Source organism: Parambassis ranga, chromosome 21, assembly GCF_900634625.1.
Source record: "Parambassis ranga chromosome 21, fParRan2.1, whole genome shotgun sequence".
Classification (NCBI taxonomy): domain Eukaryota; kingdom Metazoa; phylum Chordata; class Actinopteri; family Ambassidae; genus Parambassis; species Parambassis ranga.
In genome coordinates this window covers 3,087,210-3,106,277 of record NC_041041.1, presented here as the reverse complement: position 1 = coordinate 3,106,277, position 19,068 = coordinate 3,087,210, and the positions used below count along the sequence as shown (strand labels likewise).

General features: G+C 41.0%; 1 protein-coding gene across 2 annotated transcripts; it reads left to right on the top strand.

Moving 5' to 3' along the window:
* The first annotated feature begins 3,502 nt into the window (after positions 1–3,502).
* On the top strand, positions 3,503–12,265 carry shox (shox homeobox). Of its 2 annotated transcripts, none has more exons than XM_028394429.1 (6): positions 3,503–3,909; positions 5,597–5,805; positions 8,024–8,081; positions 8,253–8,341; positions 9,901–10,113; positions 10,468–12,265. In XM_028394429.1, exons 1-6 carry the CDS (start codon positions 3,663–3,665, stop codon positions 10,555–10,557), a joined length of 906 nt encoding a protein of 301 aa, XP_028250230.1. In that variant the 5' UTR covers positions 3,503–3,662; the 3' UTR covers positions 10,558–12,265. The 2 variants fall into 2 exon arrangements, with proteins under 2 accessions (XP_028250230.1, XP_028250229.1); XM_028394428.1 differs by having other exon boundaries at positions 8,232–8,341.
* Positions 12,266–19,068: the final 6,803 nt, after the last annotated feature.

Below are 19,068 nucleotides of genomic sequence, written 5' to 3'. Positions count from 1 at the left end.
TGAACAGCCTGTAGTCTCTGTGGACCGCTGCAGCACTGCAAAAAAAAAAAAGGACCTAAATGAAGGCACCAGACAATGTAGCAGGCATGAGATCCCTGCACCCGCAGACAGGCCAGAGGACTCCAATAAACACACACACACACACAATCACTGCCATTAACAGAGCTGCAAGTTCACGTCCCCTTCGCCCCACACGGGAAAGGCTTACTTTTTTGTGTTTTTGTGAGAGCCAAGGGAAGAATCTAATTTTCAGTTTCTGCACAGGTCCACATCTGTACAGTGTCTCTGCATTGCTGAATCAAATTCAAGCGCTTTATTGCATTTTTTGTTTGTGCTGGTCGCCCGTCCCTATAGAACAAAATGATGATATTCTGAGTGCTTATAAAAAAAAAAGGCTTTATGTTCATGGAAATTATATTAGAAGTTAGAGGTGCAGTAGTTGCTTTTTAAGTTACATTTTCTCTCTTGGTGCCAGGTGGAACATTTGGTCAATCACAGCTGTTTCACACAGCTGCCAAGAGCAGAGGGTGGTGCATGTAAAAACACATCATTTATTATCTTTTATTCACACATATAAGATGAAGGCATTTTTAACGGGACTCCTCTCAAACGTAGGCAAATTTCCAAAAGGGTTATATCTGCACTTAGACTCACCCTCGAGGGAGGGCGAGCTGAAGCTCTGAAATGTGGCAGGACATTTAAGCCTCTACATGTGCTACACAGAGCTCTAGAGCAGCTCAAATCTAATATTTAAAACATCCACGCAGATGTGCAAATCTGATGTATGATCAACAGGAGCATCACAATCCTGTTTGACTCATTGCTTTCCATTGCTACAGTATGTCTCTCCCGTCTCTGTACCCCCCCTCTCTCTTCACTCACTCTCACTCCCTCTCTCTCTCTCTTTCTGCTCTCTACCAGCCAGCACAGGCTCATTTAAGTCTGCTGATGTCTTGATAATGTTCCAAAGCCTTCACAGGCAGGTAGAGAAGGAATTCCTCAGCTCCCTAATTAGCAAGCAATGGGCGATCATGGGCATAACTGTAGGTCTTGTGGACAGTAAAAGACACTGCTTGTCACCTCATGAATGTACTTTAATGGCAGTTGTAAAGAAACAGGATTTTTCTGCTGCCTGGTGGAGGTTTTAGGACTCAAAGATATTTTTCAGATCATTTAATAAAGTAAAAAGACCAGCAGATTATGTGTCTTTTTCATAAATTCTGATTACTTTACCTGTTACAAATTTAAGTCTAAGAAATATTTCAGAAATATAATAATAATAATAATAATAATAATAATAATAATAATAATAATAATAATAATAATAATAATAATAATAATAGGATGTTTTGGTGTTAATTGCCCTGTGGCCCAAATAACCACAACTAAACACTATCACTAATAAATACTGAATAATTAAAAAATACCAGGCGCCTGCTCGTGCAGCAGAGGGGGCGGGGTGTTGGAACCGTGTGGAATGAACGGCAAGTGGAAATATGATTGAGGCCCCTTTAAGAGTTTTTTGGCCACTAAACTGTAGCGACACCAGCGTTGGTGCGTAAAGAGCATCCCTCCTGGACTTCTTCTGATATTCCTCCAGGCTGCTGCTGATTGGACAACACATGGCTGCTGTCTGTGACATTACGTGCAATAATTCCTGCGCAATAATATATTTAGAGGTAAAGAGGAGCTTAGAAATCTGCCTGAAAAATAAACTTAAATTAAATGTAAGAGAATAAAAAAAACCACACAGATACACGTTGCTGTGGGTTTTTTTTTTTACAGGTTGTCTTATTTTAATTGGGCGCTGCGTTCGTCATTCATATTAAACAGGTGCTGCCTATTGGCCTCCTGGCGATATGTTTTCCGTTATTATTCTGGAAGAATGTTTTGTTGCACTGAAGAATACGAAATAGACTTTGGTGGTGGTGGTGTTCAAAATACAAAGGAAAAAAAAAATGATCATAATAACCGCGTTTGAATCTGAGCTGGTAAAGCTGTTTATTTCCACGGGCTGGCTGAAAATGTTTATTTTTATTTATTATTATTTTGAGTTTTTGTATTTTCACATGTTCCCTTATCTAACAGGAATATATTTAATTACGCATCAAATGGACCACTGAACACGGAAAAATAAATAATCTCAATTTTTAAGTTAAATGGCGCGTGCAGAAGTTGTGCGTAAAAGTTGAACGTTTCCTGTAATTTAATTGTTGGATCCCCTGTTGGTGGATTATTTCGCTTTCTAAATTGTGGGTTGATAAGGTGGCACACGACATGGGAGCGCAGATTTGCGTCTTAAAAGAGGATTTAGGTCTATTAACAACAAAAGGCGCAGTTCATGGCACATGGGGGAGACCTCGACTTGTGCGTCAGGCGCACTGATGCGAAGCGGGCTTCACTGATAAATGGAGAGACATCAAACCGAGTCATTAGAGAGCTGAGATATGAGACTTTCACAGTGGCGGGCCGCTCAGGGCGGCAGACCCAGGGGGATCACACTCCTCTCCCGGCCTTTTGTGTTTGTGTGCTGGACTGATGAACGACTTAGATAACGTTAAGCCATTATGGGCTCACTTATTCCCATGAAAATCCTGTAAATAGAGGGAACATTTTTTCACTGCTGATATCTATTGATTTCTCGCCCATATATTTGTATCCAGGAGCCGCAGAGGGTTACAAGTGAATACTCAAAAGGGACTCGAATTTAAAACAGACAAATATTAATTACAACATTGTCCTATAATTACGTATCTGTTGCTGCTGATGGCTGTGATTTATCGGTTTATGTGAAATATATTTTAACAAAAATCAAAAAATTTACAAGGAATTTAGAAAAATAAAATATATATTTTTTAAATATTAGCTGTAATTTACATCTGTTTTGATGTTTCATGTGATCAGGATTACTTCCAAGTATTTATGTTGGGCCAAATCTCTATATTTTCAGTTTATTAGCAACTTTCCAAAGCTGATTTGGCACAGCTGATTCTCTCCATGCTTTCATTTCTCTCTCAGAATTGTGTGCTAATCCCACTTTAGTGAAGTCCAATCAGCTGATACACCAAAGGCAGTAAGAAGTGGCTTTATATGGAGCACAGATACGCTTTCAGTCAACAAAGAATAACAACAACAAAAAAAATATACCAAGGGTAAATTGCACTAACCCAGCATCTGTATCTCCTAATCGTGTTAATTAAATTTTCGCCGAATTAATTAGACATAACAGCCATATACAGCCTCCTCGCAGGAGAGAGCCACCGTAGGCATTTTAATGACCCCGTAATTCAATTAACCGCCTCCATCAGTTCTATCATTGATTTGTGGAAGAAGGAAAAAAAAGGCTGCTGAAAGTTGAATTCTGCAAAGTCGAGCCGGCTGTAATTGCTCAAGACACAGAGATCGGATGGAAGAAGGGGGTGGTGGGGTTGGGGGGGCTGGGCTGAGGTGGCCGTGTATAAATAGTGTGCTCTCAAATACACAGTCACAACAGCAGGAGTGATCTCACCTCCTCTCCACCCCTTCTATCTATCGCTGCTGCCAGCCTTCCCCCCAAAAAAAACCAGCGTATCCGTGAGCAGAACTGGTGTATTACACATACTGACAATTCACGGTGGATTTCCCCGACCAGGACCACTACTACTGAGCGACAGAGGCGAACCATGGAAGAACTTACGGCATTCGTGTCGAAATCTTTCGATCAGAAAACCAAGGACAGCAGCAAAGAGAGTATCACGTACAGGGAAGTTTTGGAGAGCGGCTTGACAAGGGCGAGGGAGCTGGGCAGCCCGGAGACAAACCTGCAGGACATAACGGAGAGCAACCACTGCCCGGTGCATCTGTTCAAGGACCACGTCGAGCTGGAAAAGGAGAAACTGAAGGACTTTAATGTTTCGAGGGCGACAGAGGGTAAGGCTTCCATTTCATTGTATTTTTTTTTTTTTTTAAAGAAATGCTGCGTGTTTGTGTCGGGGAAGTTCAGCTGTAACGACAGCGAGATTTTCCTTTATTTCCACCAATTCGTCCAAATCCACGCGTAAAAAGAGCCGAATCTAACCTTCAGTTCTGGTAGTTATCCAAAGTTAACGCATCATTTTTGTTAATATAGTGATTATTTTACATAGCAGGAGGCGGGCCCTTCTTCTTCTTCTTCTCCTTCTTCTCCTCATCGTCATGTTCGCGGATTCTTTTCAGACAAAAGAAAAAAAAATAGCATTTCTTATATTTTACAACATATTTGTTTGATTAAACGCGCAGTTTAACGCAGACTTTAACATCGTTTTAATGGCAGTTTTGTGCCAACACTAAAACATCTGACATGCCTCCTGGAGGACACACCAAGTGTGCGTCAGGCTGCCGCACTCCTCTCCATTCTGCTTTGTTTTACACACAGACTGTTCTTATGGGCATTTCATGAGGTTGCAGTTATTATATTGAGCTCTAACTGAAATATTATAGTGATGCAGCGTCTCCTTTAAAACGTATAGGCTGCAGATCTCCATTCTCCTCCACAGTGTGCACCTGGAAGTCACTCCAATCTATTTTTACATGTAAAATTGTGCGTAAATTGACAAACTTGCCCCATGAGCAGCCTCATAAAATGGACCTTTTTTTTTTAAAGCCTGTTGTTTAATATTTATTGATAAAATAGTGCTAAACAGCTGGGCAGGCCTGCTCTCCCTCAGCAGCCACAGAATGTGCACAGAGGCAGATATGTGAACATGTGGTGGGTAATTTTGATTAAAAAAAAAAAAATCAGAAACATGCGCAAAAGAAAAGTCTCGTGCGGTTTTTTTTTGTGCCATTAAATCCAGCCTACACAGGAGGAGGAATAGTTTTGTCCGCAGGGGATTATTTTGAAGAGTATTTATATAAAATCAAATGGAGGAATAAACACTTTCACGTCAGCTAACTACAAACAGTAAAATGTGTCTGAACGGTTCAGAATTTGCAGCAGTTGTCAGCCTTGTTACTAATAATAACAACAACACACTGATAACACTAACAGTACAGTATAGCCTATAATAAAAATAGCACATCCTATATACATTGTGGGACTAATAAAGGTTTCTTAATCTTAATCTTAATACACTGAAAATATTATGAATCACAGACTTTTTAATAACAATGGAAACATTAGGATTTACTGCTTGTATTTATAGCCTGGAACGAGCTCCGTCTGTTTCACGCAGGTGATGATTTGGACCTAAATCTTTCCCGTTTAGTCGAAGCTTATTTCTCTGCTCTTTAAATCGCTTCTAGCCTGATTAGGCTTACCGGCCATGCACTGACTGATTTACCTTCATAACGGCTCTGACATTACACGCTGACTTATGGAGGCTGGAAATGCAGCCACAGGCCTCTCTCTCTCTCTCTCTCTCTCTCTCTCTCGCTCTCTTCAAGAAACAGGCTGCATGTAATGTGTGTGTGTTGCTGTTAAATTGCCAGGCCTAAGGCCCCTCTGCCAGGGGCCCCAAGTGTGTAAGGGCCCACTAACGTGCAGACGTGATGTGTGTGAATGAGACAGTGTTTATTATTTTAAAATAAACATATCTTCTCCTTTTGTTTCTCCACCCGCGCGGGGGAAAAAAAACAGGAATATACGAGTGTAAGGAGAAAAAGGAGGACGTGAAGTCCGAGGATGAGGACGCACAGGGCAAACTGAAGCAGCGGAGGAGTCGCACGAACTTCACCTTGGAGCAGCTCAACGAGCTGGAGCGGCTCTTTGACGAGACGCACTACCCGGACGCCTTCATGAGGGAGGAGCTGAGCCAGCGGCTGGGACTGTCCGAGGCCAGGGTGCAGGTGAGGATCAGAGCGGGGACGGCGGGTTTTTATCTGCGGGGACCCGAGCTGTCTCTGAGACGCTGCAGGCTGCAGGTGTGTGTGTGTGTGTGTGGGTGAAATGTTCAGTGGCATCACCGCGCTTTGTGGGAGTTTTGTTTATATTCCAATTATAAAAGAAAATCCAAAATAATACGCCTCATTAAACATAAAAACAAGATCCTATGACGTTATTCTGCGATTTTTTTAATAATTTAATACACCAGAAATTCTCCTAGTTATTAATCCTGCTGAGTTTACGCTCATGGTTCAGTCGTGTTGTTCAAAATGTTTGTTCCGAAATTTAAAGAAGCCACTCTGTGTGTGTGTGTGCGCACAGCATTACATTAGTTCACAAGCAGCTGACCTGCAAACTTCAGAAATAGAAATCACAACCTGAGCCTAAAATTGAATTTAAATTCCACTTGATCTATTTATGGATTTTGCAGCGTGTCTGTAAATTTGCTGCACACGTTCATTCTGATTTATTTAACTAAGAGTCATTCTTCTTCGTTTTGCACCTTGCATCTGTGATGCAGTGGTTAAAATAATTAAAACAAAAAGTGTGTGTGTGTGTGTGTTAACAGGCGTTGGATTGGTGTCAGTCCTCCGTGCCAAACAAGTGTAAACTGCTGGAAATCATCCGGGATGTAGGCCTGCAGAGCCTACAGCCTCCTCCTATACGATCCGAGCAGCCTTAGGGGGAGCAAAAAAAAAAAAAAACCCACCAGCCAATGATTAAAATGAATGAAGAGCCTGAATGGCTGCTTCAGGGGACGCGCTCTTATGTCAACTCGTATCCCTCCTCATTTTCTTTGTAATATCTGCCATTGGCTTGATGTAGTGTCCCCATAAAAACAGATTAGAAATAATTCAATTCTGGGGCAACTCTGCTGCTGTTCGGCTACATCTAATCGGATGAATAAGCCCCATCTCAGAGCTTTATAAGCTGCAGCTAGGACCATTTGGAGCTGCAGAATATACGGGCTGCAATTATCGCTAATAAAGTCTGTTCGTTTAAAATAATTTAAAGGTGTAAATATGGCTGATAGAGACGCATGCGTGTGCGCCTTTTCTCTGATCAAACACACGCTCTCTTCTTAACATTTTAAAGACACTTGGAGGTGTGTTTCCTGCAGATGCAGTGTGTGTGTGTGTGTGTGTGTGTGTGTGTGTGTGTGTTGCAGGCTGTGAACCTGCGCTCCGAGCAGCTGTCAATGAATCTAATTGAAAGTTATGAGAGCCTGGTGAGGAGCAGGCAGTAATTCGGTTAGGACTAATATCTTTGGGTTTCTGGCGCGCTGCTAAATTAAATGTCATTATTCACTGTCTCTAATAAAAAATCAAAAAGGAAATGAGATTAGGGTATTTGTGAAGCGCATCATTGAGTGGCCCTTAATGAAGAAATAACTGTCTGAACCAGTGTAGTTCACTTTGCTTAACACACTGGCGCGTAATTGGAATTGATCTCTCGGCCTGTCTAATATTTATCTGAGGGACGCGTTCACGCAGATTCACCCGGGACGTTCATCAATAATAATAATAATAATAATAATAATAACAACAATAATAATAATAATGACAACAGTATTAAACGTCGCTCCATGCGGCTCCATGGCACCATGATTCCTCCTCCTCTTCATCATCATCCTCATCACTCTGCGTCCTTTGTGGTCTTCAGGACCAGCCGCTAATTTCGCATCTGTAAATGATAATCATCGCGGGGTCGAAGGGGAGGGGAGATAATGTTATTCAACGAGGCAAATTAAGTTGATGGTGATTAACAATAGGCCTGCAGCAGCCTGCAGCTTCAAACACAGTCAGCAAATTGGACGGTGGACATTTTGTTTCTTTAATTATTATTATATTCAAACGAAATATCATCACAGCATTCTTGTAATAGTATTGATTGAATCATTTTATAATATTTCTCTTATTTTTCTAGATTCTAGAATAACTTATATTTCTGTGTTTGATTAACTGCATTTATTTTTAACAATAAACCTTTATTTCTTGTTTTTAGAATAAAATAATGTTTTGTAGAAACAGCCGGAGGTGTAAGCTGACTTTTATTTTTCTTTGGCTGTGAACAAATAAATATCCTCCTTTTTAAATGTTGATATTATTCTAACTATTTAGAAATGTCAGTAAATAGAGATAAAAAGTGTTTTAAACAGATTATCTGTTTTTTCCATTACAGGTTTGGTTTCAGAACAGAAGAGCAAAATGTCGAAAACAAGAAAACCAGATGCACAAAGGTAAACGTCCCCTACCTCTGTATATATACATATATATATATTTCACTTCTACAATTTGACCTCTTTTTGACTGCATGTGTAAATTACAACAAAAAAAAAATCTGTGACCTCCTCATCTCACATAACAACAACTGTCTGGCTGTCTGACAGACATCTTTCCCTTCTCTCCAGGTGTTATTCTGGGCAGCGGGAGTCACTTGGATGCATGCAGAGTAGCACCCTATGTCAACATGGGTGCCCTCCGGATGCCCTTCCAGCAGGTAGGCCATGCTTTTTAAAAAAAAAAAATATATATATATTTTAGCAAATTAAAATGCAGGAAAAAATATGATTAGTCAGCATCTTGTGGTGAAAACTGAGGAAGCTGTAAAACAGGTCAAGTGTGCGAACAGTTGTGTTCTCCTCAGGAATGTGTGGTGGAATCTGTGTCAGAGGAGGCCTTCTATATTAGTACATTCATGTGCAGCTATTAGATGCATGTGATGAGAGACTGTGAGTGTGTGTTGGAGGGGGGAGGGTGTGTGAGGGTGTCTTGGTGCACCTTTCACCTCCTGGCTGTGTCGGAGCAGAGCTGCTGCTGGACTGCACAGGCAGCAGAGAGGTGGTCAGACATTTGATCTGCTGCTATCTGCTTCTGCGTCCGCGGCTGCCGCGTTGTCTGCTTGACCCTGGTGAAAAGCGGCGGCCTAATTAAGCCAACAGTGCGGCAGGCGTGAGCACATAAAAAGAGATGATGAAAGTGGGGAGTGGAGTATAGGCTCTGATGGATATTGGCGTTGAGCTGCACTGGCAGGGGTGGAGGCTCCAGGCCTGCATACTGAGAGCCGCATGAGGTTGGAGCAGGACATGCATGGACTCGGATATTACACTGTGGAGTGGTTGGGTGAGGTCACGACTTGTAGCTGCAGTGTCTTCTTGTCCTTTATCACCAAGAACTGGAGAAATATTGACCTTTTTTTGTGCAACCTAAAACAAACAGGACCACTTCATGACGCTGCATCAGTCATTTGTAGAAAAGTTTGTGCTGGGTTTTGTTTGGATGCTTCTGTATCTGTTCATTTGTGGTTAAAATGAATTTTCCCTTTCATTTAACAACCTCAGCTTCAGTCGCTTTTTGGTATTTTTATGCAAGGTGAAAAAGTCGAAAACTTTCTATTTTGGTTGGAGAAGAAGAAAGCTTGAAATACTCGAGTTTTCCCACTTCTTCCTGTGGTGTTTGAAACACATGAGAAATGGCAACAGGCTCAGTTCTCTCCCTCTGAAGTAAGCGGATGCTTAATTTTCACCTACTTCTTATAAAATAATTGCCAAGAATGTGAAAACTGATATCCTATGCTCCTTATGGTTTCTTTTTTTCCCCTTGACTCAGGAATATGTCTGGATAAATATTTATAACTCCAAATATGTGAATATCTTTTTAGTGCAAAATTGTTTATTTATGCAATTGAATACATAATCAGGATAACAAGACTGCATATTTCCAAGGGTATAACCGAGTCCTCAGTCTGAATTAAACAAATCTGTACCGGGGTCCTAGAAACACTTTGATTCTAGACGATTAAATTGGATGTGGTGTCTGAGAGCAATGTATGATTCATTAACTTTTAGAATGGCTGACATGAAAAAAGGGCGAAAGCGCAGAGTGCAGCCCTTAACTATTTTCTTAGAAAACACACTGTAAGCAACAGCTTTGAGGGGGTAAAATTTGAGGGGGGAATTTAATAGTGTCAGACTGTGAAACCTAAATCCTCACACACACACACACACAGATGCCCTGAGGCGCTCACGCTGACTGACTTTACATTCTGCTGCTCTGCAGGTCCAAGCACAGCTCCAGTTGGACGGGGTCACCCACTCCCACCCACACCTGCACCCTCACCTGGCTGCTCACGCTCCCTACCTGATGTTCCCGCCCCCTCCCTTCGGACTACCAATTGCATCCCTCGCTGACTCGGCCTCTGCAGCGGCAGCGGCGGCGGCAGCTGCCAAAAGCAACAGCAAGAACTCGAGCATCGCCGACCTGCGACTCAAGGCAAGAAAACACACCGAGGCTCTGGGACTCTGACCCCACCGGGCTGCCCCTCCGCTCGCCTGATGCCCATAATCGCCTCTCACACAAGACTGAGCCTGTGAAAGGGCCGTGACACTCACAGCTAAAACTAAAATAAACAAAAACACTGAGTGAGAATGAAAGAGAGGAACACATACAGAGAGGGGGGAAAGAGAGTGTGTGTGAGAGAGACAGGGGGAGAACAGTGGAGGAAGAAAATAAAAAAAAAAGGAGGGAGCGAGAAAATTGTCACAAAACCAGCTGCCAAAACAAACCACTTGTAGAGAAACGGTAATTAAATACCAATGAAATCACCTTTTACTTTTCGCCCAACAGGCAGGACTTCTGCGGGGCCAGTGGCTCAGTCCACTCCAGGCACAGATCGCATCCCAAGGACCGTACAAACACATGTGGATGTCTGTCTGAGGGCCAGGCCCCGGGGCCCATCAGACCAGAAGATGTTAGAATAAAGCAAACTGGCAGGCAGCAGCAGGGCCAAAAAGCAGAGCCTCGGCCGACGCTGGCTGCCGCCATGTTGACAATGCAGAGGGTTGAGCTTTGGGGTTGGGGGCTGGGGGGGGGGGGGGGGGGGGGGGGGACAGGCCCACATACCACCTTGGAACGACTCTCATCTTTACAACCCTCCTCCCTCCTCCTCCTCCCCCCCAACGGTCACTAGAAAAAAAGAAGAAAATTTTAAAAAACGGCCATATTTGTCTCCAACCACTGTGTTCCCTGCTGCTGCCGAGTGCATGAGCTCTAATGGAGGACCGTTCTGGAACTCGTCTCCGTCCACACCTGACATAAACAACTGTTTTTAACACTGCCCTTCAAAGTCAAAGGCCTCCATTACAACCTGATATCTTTCTCCTCCTCCTCCTCCTCCTCCTCCTCCTTCTTCCTCTTACGGACTGTAACAAAAGCAACAACCCCGTTTTGTTTCCTTTGCTGCAGAGTGGAGAGACGTTGCTCTGCGTTGCTGGGCATGTGTTTGCATCTCTCCTCCCAGTGTGCGCTCGCTCTCTCCCTCTCTGTCTTTATTTTCCTTCTGTTTATTGTGTTGTATCTTGGGTAAAGAAGTGAAGATAGCCTTTGCACTTCAGGTCTTGTATGTGGGTGTTTACAAATGGCACTACAAGCAGATACTACTTTACTAATTAAAAGGGTGGGAGCAGGGTGGGGGTTTGATATTGTCATGTGATCAGCAAAAAGGACATTATCTTGGGTATAAAGGGTATAAATGGGATTCTTTTTTCCTTTTCTTCTTTTGTAATTCTTGAAAAATATGAAGAAAGCATCAGTCAAACTGAAATGCAATGGTGTGCAGTTTAAGTGCAATACTGTAAATAGCAAAAAAGTAAAAACAGCTAGCAGTTAATCCTCAACGATAAAGAGACCCAATGACTTTTCTTTTTTTTTGGTTTTGGTTTTGTTTTGTTTTTCACGCACTGTTGGAGTGTTGAATTCATTTGCCAAACATACTGTTTTTCCTACGGCAGTGTATATTTTGTTTAGTTGAAGAAAAAAAAAAACCAGGTGCCATACCCCACACCATCACCTCCTCTGTACACATCAGGCACAGCTGTTGAGGAAGACATGAGCACAGTTTTTTTGGATGCTGCAGAATGAATTAAAAAAAATAAAATAAAATAAAATAAAATATATGGATTTCAAAATTAAATCAACAAATCTGCACCACAACCCAAACCAGGCTGTTTATGGTATAATTAGCTTATTTTTTGCATGTTATATGTGATATTTCATCATTAATTTCCCAATATTTCAGACTGTATTTAATTTTAACACTGCTGTCAGAGCTGTCATCATGTAGGTGGGTTTCAGGTCTATGTACCTCTAACACGTCCTCCAAACATCATCCTCTGTTAACAGACCTCCATTTAGAAATGTTTATCTATGTCTCCATTTTAAATTAAACATATGGGTGTTTTATTTATTATTTTGTCTGAAAGTTTATGAAAGATGAAATAGTTGAACTACAAGTGTACATTTTTACATGGCTTTGCATTTATTTTTGTATGTTTTTCTTTTTTTTTAATTATTTTTGAATTTAGGAGGTGTGGCTGTAGTGCATTGTTTGCCTAAAAAAAAAAAAAAAAAAAAAAAAAAAAAAAAAAAGAAAATGTAGCGTGTCCGAGTTTACAAACATTTCAGGGATGGTTGAATTTAAATGATACTCCATGGAATTTGTTGTACCCATTAAAAATGATTACCATTTCATATGCAAGCATGCCTAAAACATGAATCATCGTACAGTTTGTTTTTTCCCCCCCTTTTTGATTCACAAAATATGAATGTACATCTTGTACAAGTAAACTATCAATAAAGTTATAAATATTTGTACTGGAGTTTTAAAGTACTTAAAAAAATGGATGGGGGAAAAAAAAAGATGGAAAGACACTGGAGAACACAAACAGGACGATAATCCCTGTAAATGACTTGGAAAAACTTCGCTAACCACATTTTTTTTGGAGAGAAGACCAGGACTAACCTTCCCCCACCACCCCCTCTAACTTACATGGTGTTGTGCCTGATGCTCAGCAACCGTCCCAAACCTATGGATCAATATCAATACCAGTCCAGCCCAGCTCATCACATCCAATCTGTGCCACACACACCAGCCCACAAAGAGAGAAAATTGACTTGCTATAAAATCCAGATGCGCTGCGTTTGTGGCGCCTCCTGTGTGGTACACAACATCTCGCTCTCTTTCTCCCAGCGTTTGTCACAGTGACACAGAGATTATTGGTATGGAAAGTGGGGCCATGATGTCGTCAAATAGAAGCAAGATGGCTGAAGTGTGCAGGGGAAAAGAGAGAGAGAGAGGGATCCTCAGTGTGGATCTCAGTGATTAACTTTGAGAAGGTCAACGACTGTATCGGCACACACTTGTTCCACACATACACACGGGCGTACTACATTTTGCTAAAATACTTGTGCATTAGCCTCCTCTGGGAGCCTCACTCCAGATGTGTGTGTGTGTATACAAAGTAATTACACCATGTGCTATAGTGGCTTATTGTCTGAACATACAGGAATTAGTCCAAATGGCGTCCCGGTGAGCGCGGTACCCCCTGGAAGGTCGCTGTACGTTTAATTTGTACCTCTTTGCTCATACATCAAGATTGAGTGATATGGTGGCAGACTGATGGCTCCGTATTTACCCGCTGACCCCTCCGGCTGGGGCCACGTCTGGAAATAACAGCATCCTTTTATGTGTACTAATAATTAGCAAGGCACACACAGCCATCCATCAACCACCAATGAGCCATAGCTGCTTTGTCAACATGTTCGAGCACATAAAGCTGTTTGTGTTGGCTACAAACACACAATAATATATTAATAGAAGCGAAGAGGAGGAGAGGAGTGTGAGGGGACATTTGCTGGATGCTGGATATTAAAATTTACATCTGGTTTTAATGTTGATTAAATATTTTTAGAGCCGATTTTCACAATCTTCTTTGGGGCCTGTCGTGGTGAGCGGCACGCTGCGGCACTGTGGCGAAGTCCCACAAAGTCTGAGTCCTTGGTCCTATCAGAGGTCAAGTGCTCAGGGGTCACGTGGAAATAGTTTTTATCACATTTCATTCTCATAATCCTCTTTGAAATGTCACACACAACTATGATCAGATGGAATGCGGCCTCAACGTAAAGCTCCACGGGGCACTGGTAATGGTGTGAAATGACAGAGCTTACAGGCCTGAAAAGACGGTGTATATTTAGCTCAAAGACATGAAGTTGGAGCTTTTTTGTCACGGTCTCTATGCTCGCAACAACTCTTGTTTGGTGTAGCGGAGTGTTTTTTTTTTTTCCCCCTTTTGTGAACCAACTTTGTGGCTCTTAAATCCTGAGTAAATCCTGTTCCGGCAGTTTCAGTTGTAGCTTGAAGTGAAGCCACCCAGAGAAACCTCAGCTGAAAACAATCGAGCCGAAGTGCTGAAGTCACTACGGTCGGGCGTGGATCAAAGGCCGCCTTTCATCCCAGTTTGTTTGGGCTAGACTCGGCTTTGCTTTGTAGGCTAATGCTCATAAATGTATCTGGAGTCATCAACAGTGCAAAACTATATTAAAACTAACATTTTAAGTCTGGGTCAACACTACGTACCCCCCCTCCCCCCTTTTTTCCTTCTCTGCAGTGAAAGTGTCAAGACTTTAAACTTAGAAAATTCAAGGCATTAAGTTCACATTCCTGTTTATGTTCCACTCATTAGCCGGTTCAAGCATGTAGCTTGTGTTGTTCTAATCCGAGTAAGTTATCTAATAAAAACACCTCATTTTCTGTCCTGTTGCAGCGTCAATTACAGAAATCTATCTGCTCCATCTACAAACACGGGACTTCGAACTTTGTGTCAAAATAGCATTAAAAAGAAACGTTTGCACGCACCTCGACAACATTCTTTTGTTGGATATAATTCATGCAGAGGCTTACATGACAGATGTAGTAGTGATAAGGGCTGTCTATGGTGGCTGTGTTTGGCCTGTTTGGTTTGGGCTTTAATCCTCGGGTTAGACTGTTGGTGCAGCTCCATCCAGCGGGCTCTAAGTGTTCATGACCGCAGCGTTTTCATGTTTCCCTCCGCTGGTTTCAGCCTCTCACTGCCAGAAGGATCCATTTACCAGTTTGGGAACAGAATCAGTTTGATGACAAAGTGGAATGGTGCAGCCAAGTCGAAGATCAAACAAGCTTAAATGAATAAAATGGATTTGTTCAAGAAGTTGTGTTCAGCGCCGCAGCGTCGCAGAATTTATCCAGATTAAAGAAACTTTCACGTAACAATACAGCAAATATGTAATATTGATCAAGTCTCAGCTGGAAAAGCAAGAGTTTGATAAAATAAGCAATGACTGAATCCTGTTAAGCTGCTTCGTTTTCAGGGTCCTGGTACCGTACAGTTAGTACTTTGTACTAGTAACATGTTTTTCATTTAGTGTTGGAAAATTACATTTAATAGTTTTACTACAGATTAGTTTGACAAATCCACGTTCTTAAATGCAACATATTCTGTTTTGATGTTTACTTTTGTTTGGAAAAATTAAAGTACGGAATAAAAAAAGAAGGCTGTAGTTCACAAAAAGTCATAAAAATGAACGTATAAACATTATTGTACTGTAAAAGATCGTACATATCACGCATGTTGTAAACCAGGGGTGGCCACACTTTTTCGGCTCACGAGCAATGACAAAGTCAAAATGATCTACCTACTCTAATCCATGTATATACACGTGTGTACATAATTGATTTCCATTTTAGGATATATGAACAGTATATATAAACAGGTTATAATAACACAGAAATCTTAAAATTACACATCTTTATCAAATTCAAAATAATGTGTAGTTAAATTACATTTTCAGTACAAACATATTTTAAAGGTACCCAGTCAACTCTATGTGTCATGGGGCTGTGGGCAATAAGTGAAGAGAGAGGCTGCTAAATGGATGATAATAAAGGCAATAAAAAATAATAATCACTATTTTTACCGTGTTTTAAATGATAAAACTAGCAGAGCAAAGTCTTCCTACTTCATCCATCCATTTTAAACCACTGTTCCTACTTTAGTGTAATGTTAATCAGCACGTCATTGATGGACGGACTTATGTTAGCAGACGCTAGCTAACAAGTTAGCTAACTAACGAGCCAGAGCACCATGATTGAAGAACATTATAAAAACACAGCGCGCAGCATCCAGTCTAAACTGGCATCAGGCTACAGTCCTCTGTCTCTCCGCCGCAGCACTCAACTGTCTCTCCGGTTTGTTGACACGGACTAAAAACTTGCCTCAAAGGTCTTGTATTGACGGTGAGAGATCTCACTCCTTTGACTATTCACACTACTACATACACACACAAACACGCAATGATGCGGCGATCAGAAGAGAGTGAGACGTGCGTGTTATAAAGGATCTTTGAGGAACCCCCTCGATCGCGATCGACGTAATGGGCCCCCTTGTTGTAAACTCACAGATTTCTACCACTGTAAGAAGTGTAAAGAAGTAGGCAACTAGAAATTCTGCTAAAGAGGTAGCTTGCTAGGTAGCAGCATAGACTGTAAAAAATATGGAGGTACATTTTGTTATGTTCCAACTGTCACCATGTTGGCAACAATCGCCTAAAAAGCAGAAGCATGAAGCTTGCGATGTCACTCTAAACAGTCGCACCCATAATTATGTCAAATTTCATGTCTACATATCATAAAAATTAGTGAGTTTTATAACAATTGTCACAAAAATGAAGTTATCAAAAGGGACCATAACAGTGCATGTACCAGACTGTAAACATGTTGATTTCTTGCTGTAAATTTGGGTATTTTTTTTTTTACATGAATGGACTTTTGGAGTCCGCCCCTAGAGGCCACAGGGGTAACTGCAGCTTTTGACACTGTTGTTATTTCTTAGCTTGGGTTGTAGTTTGACTGAAGTACAACTGCATTTAAAGTAGTAAAATAACCCCAACTAAAACAAAATCTCTTTAGGTAATATGTTCCAATAAAATAGTCTAATAGCATGTAGGCTAGTAGCTTAGCGGCATGTGTGTTTACAGTGTAAATATCAGCAAACAATTTGTCAAAAAATCCATCTTTTAGTTTGAAGAAAACAAACGTACACAGTTGTAATGAAGATGTGTGTGATGACTTTAGACATTAGACTCTGATGCTGTTCATGTACTCATAAAGAGTTTTAGAGCTGCCCACAGAACACGTGATCTCTATTGTTTTATACTGAAGAAAAAAAACCTGATAAATGATGCATCATTGTTTTTCCTTTTCTCTTTTAGTTAAATGAGACACGGTGGATATGGTACAAATAAACATTCAACAGCAGTTTAAAACCATAATTCATTCTGAAATGTCCTCCATTGAAGTGTTGAGACACAAACACTTCAGTGGAGCCTGCTTTCACAAATATGTTTCTTAAACTGTCAAAACTCTTTGCAGGATTCTCCTTCAAAGCTGTTTTTAATTACTCAACTTCAAACTAGTATTTAGACAACAAATTCACTGTGAGGAAATAATCTCTGCATATTAATGTGATCAATAATCCGCTCCAAACAGCAGTTTTATTTCCAGCTGTTTATCATCACTCGCTCTGCCACACTCAGAGCTGTTACCTGATAGTTGAAACAGTTCAGGTTGCATTCATATTTTTGAATCGAAATAGAACAGATGTTAACGCAGAATGTTGGCGGTGCATCCCAGCAAACCATCAGAGTAAACTCCAAGACTATTAGCTTTAGAGACTCCTCATGCTCAGTGCATGTTCGTCCATGAGTGAGGATGCAGCTATGCTTTAATGGCCGTCATCACAGTGTGCAGGTGAACTTTAGCCATTAAAACATCTTAAATCAACACATCAGAGAGGCATTCTCAAAAAAACACTGAAAGGAAACTTTCAGCACAGAGTAACTTTCCACGTCTTTGTGCCTTTACTATCACAGCCAGTCACCCAAAGTGATTTATGCTAATGTGGACTGAGGCGGAGCAAAGGTCACCGAGATGATTTCTCCTTTTCAACACTGGCTCTGAAGCTTTGTGTTTTGATGTGGCGCAGCAAAACATCTGCTTGACAGACAATTAGCTCTGATAGTCTTCCAAAGCCCGGCAAAGAGGCTTTGCACCTTGTTAAAAGATTCCACTACTGACAGGAAGGCCATCCTGAGCTGCCAGTGTGCGCCTGCTGTGTATGATGTAACACAATTAATGAACAATGCCACACACACACACACACACTCTTTGATTGTAATCTGTTTTTGTCTGAGTCACATAAAACACATACAGTAATCACCACCTAATTTTATGAAGAAATTAAGTTGTTTACAAACATTTTTTTTTGAGTTGCTGCTAATCAGTGTAGGGCTGCAACGATTACTCGAGTACTCAAGTAATATTCGAGGGCAAAATGCCTCGACAACTAATTTAGTACTATATGCCGTATATAGCCGTATATATGGAAAAACTATGGCATTTACGCGTGATCCGAGTACTCGCAAAAATAATCGACGAGTATCCGATGAGTATTCGTTTGTTGCATCCCTAAATCAGTGTCTGTTTGTATGGAAATTTTCCTCATCTTGCTGTGTAAAATTTGCTATTTTGCTCCAATATGTACATCTTGCCTGCACTTTATCTGACATGCAGAAGATTTTTTTTTTCTTCATGAAGCTGGCAAGTCATAAAAAGCCTGGCAGAGTTTACTACAGATTGCATAAAACCTGTGTAGATGACTCATTTTAAACAGTCTTTACGTTACATTATTTATTGCATGCAACACTGTGAGTGTGGTTTGCATTTAGGTATATTGGTGTATACTGAACAGAAGCTATTACAAAGTAATTTAGTCCAGATTACATGTTCTTCGGGAGTTTGAGAAACCAGATTATAACCAGATTATTGGCTAAGACGCATGAAATAAGCTCAGAAAATGTTTACTCTTTAACACAAAACACACCAGCAGAAACCTTGCTGATGAATGTTACGTTGCTAACAAGTGGCTAAATAGCCCTGCAAGGTGTTTTTTGTGGCATTGAAGACGTCAGAGCTGTAAACTCAGTGGTGATGTTGTATCTATCGATCCATCTGTAGCTTTCTATGTACCAATAAACTTTGATACAGCGCCCCAGGTTCCTTAAAATGACCCGCCCAACACCTATACTGGGATCACCCGATCCTATTCTGCAAAATAGTATCTGCTAACTATGGGTATATTATAATAATAATAATAATAATAATAAAACAACAGTTATTTCAGACCAGAATGATCTCTGCAACCACCGTGCCAGTTAGGTACCAATCAGACGGTGACAAAACAGATTATATAAAGCATATGAAAGCAATAAAAATCATGGTAAATAAAACAAAATGAATAAAACAAGTGTATTAAACCTGGGCACTGCCCCTTTAATGAAATATAAACCTCAGGTGGA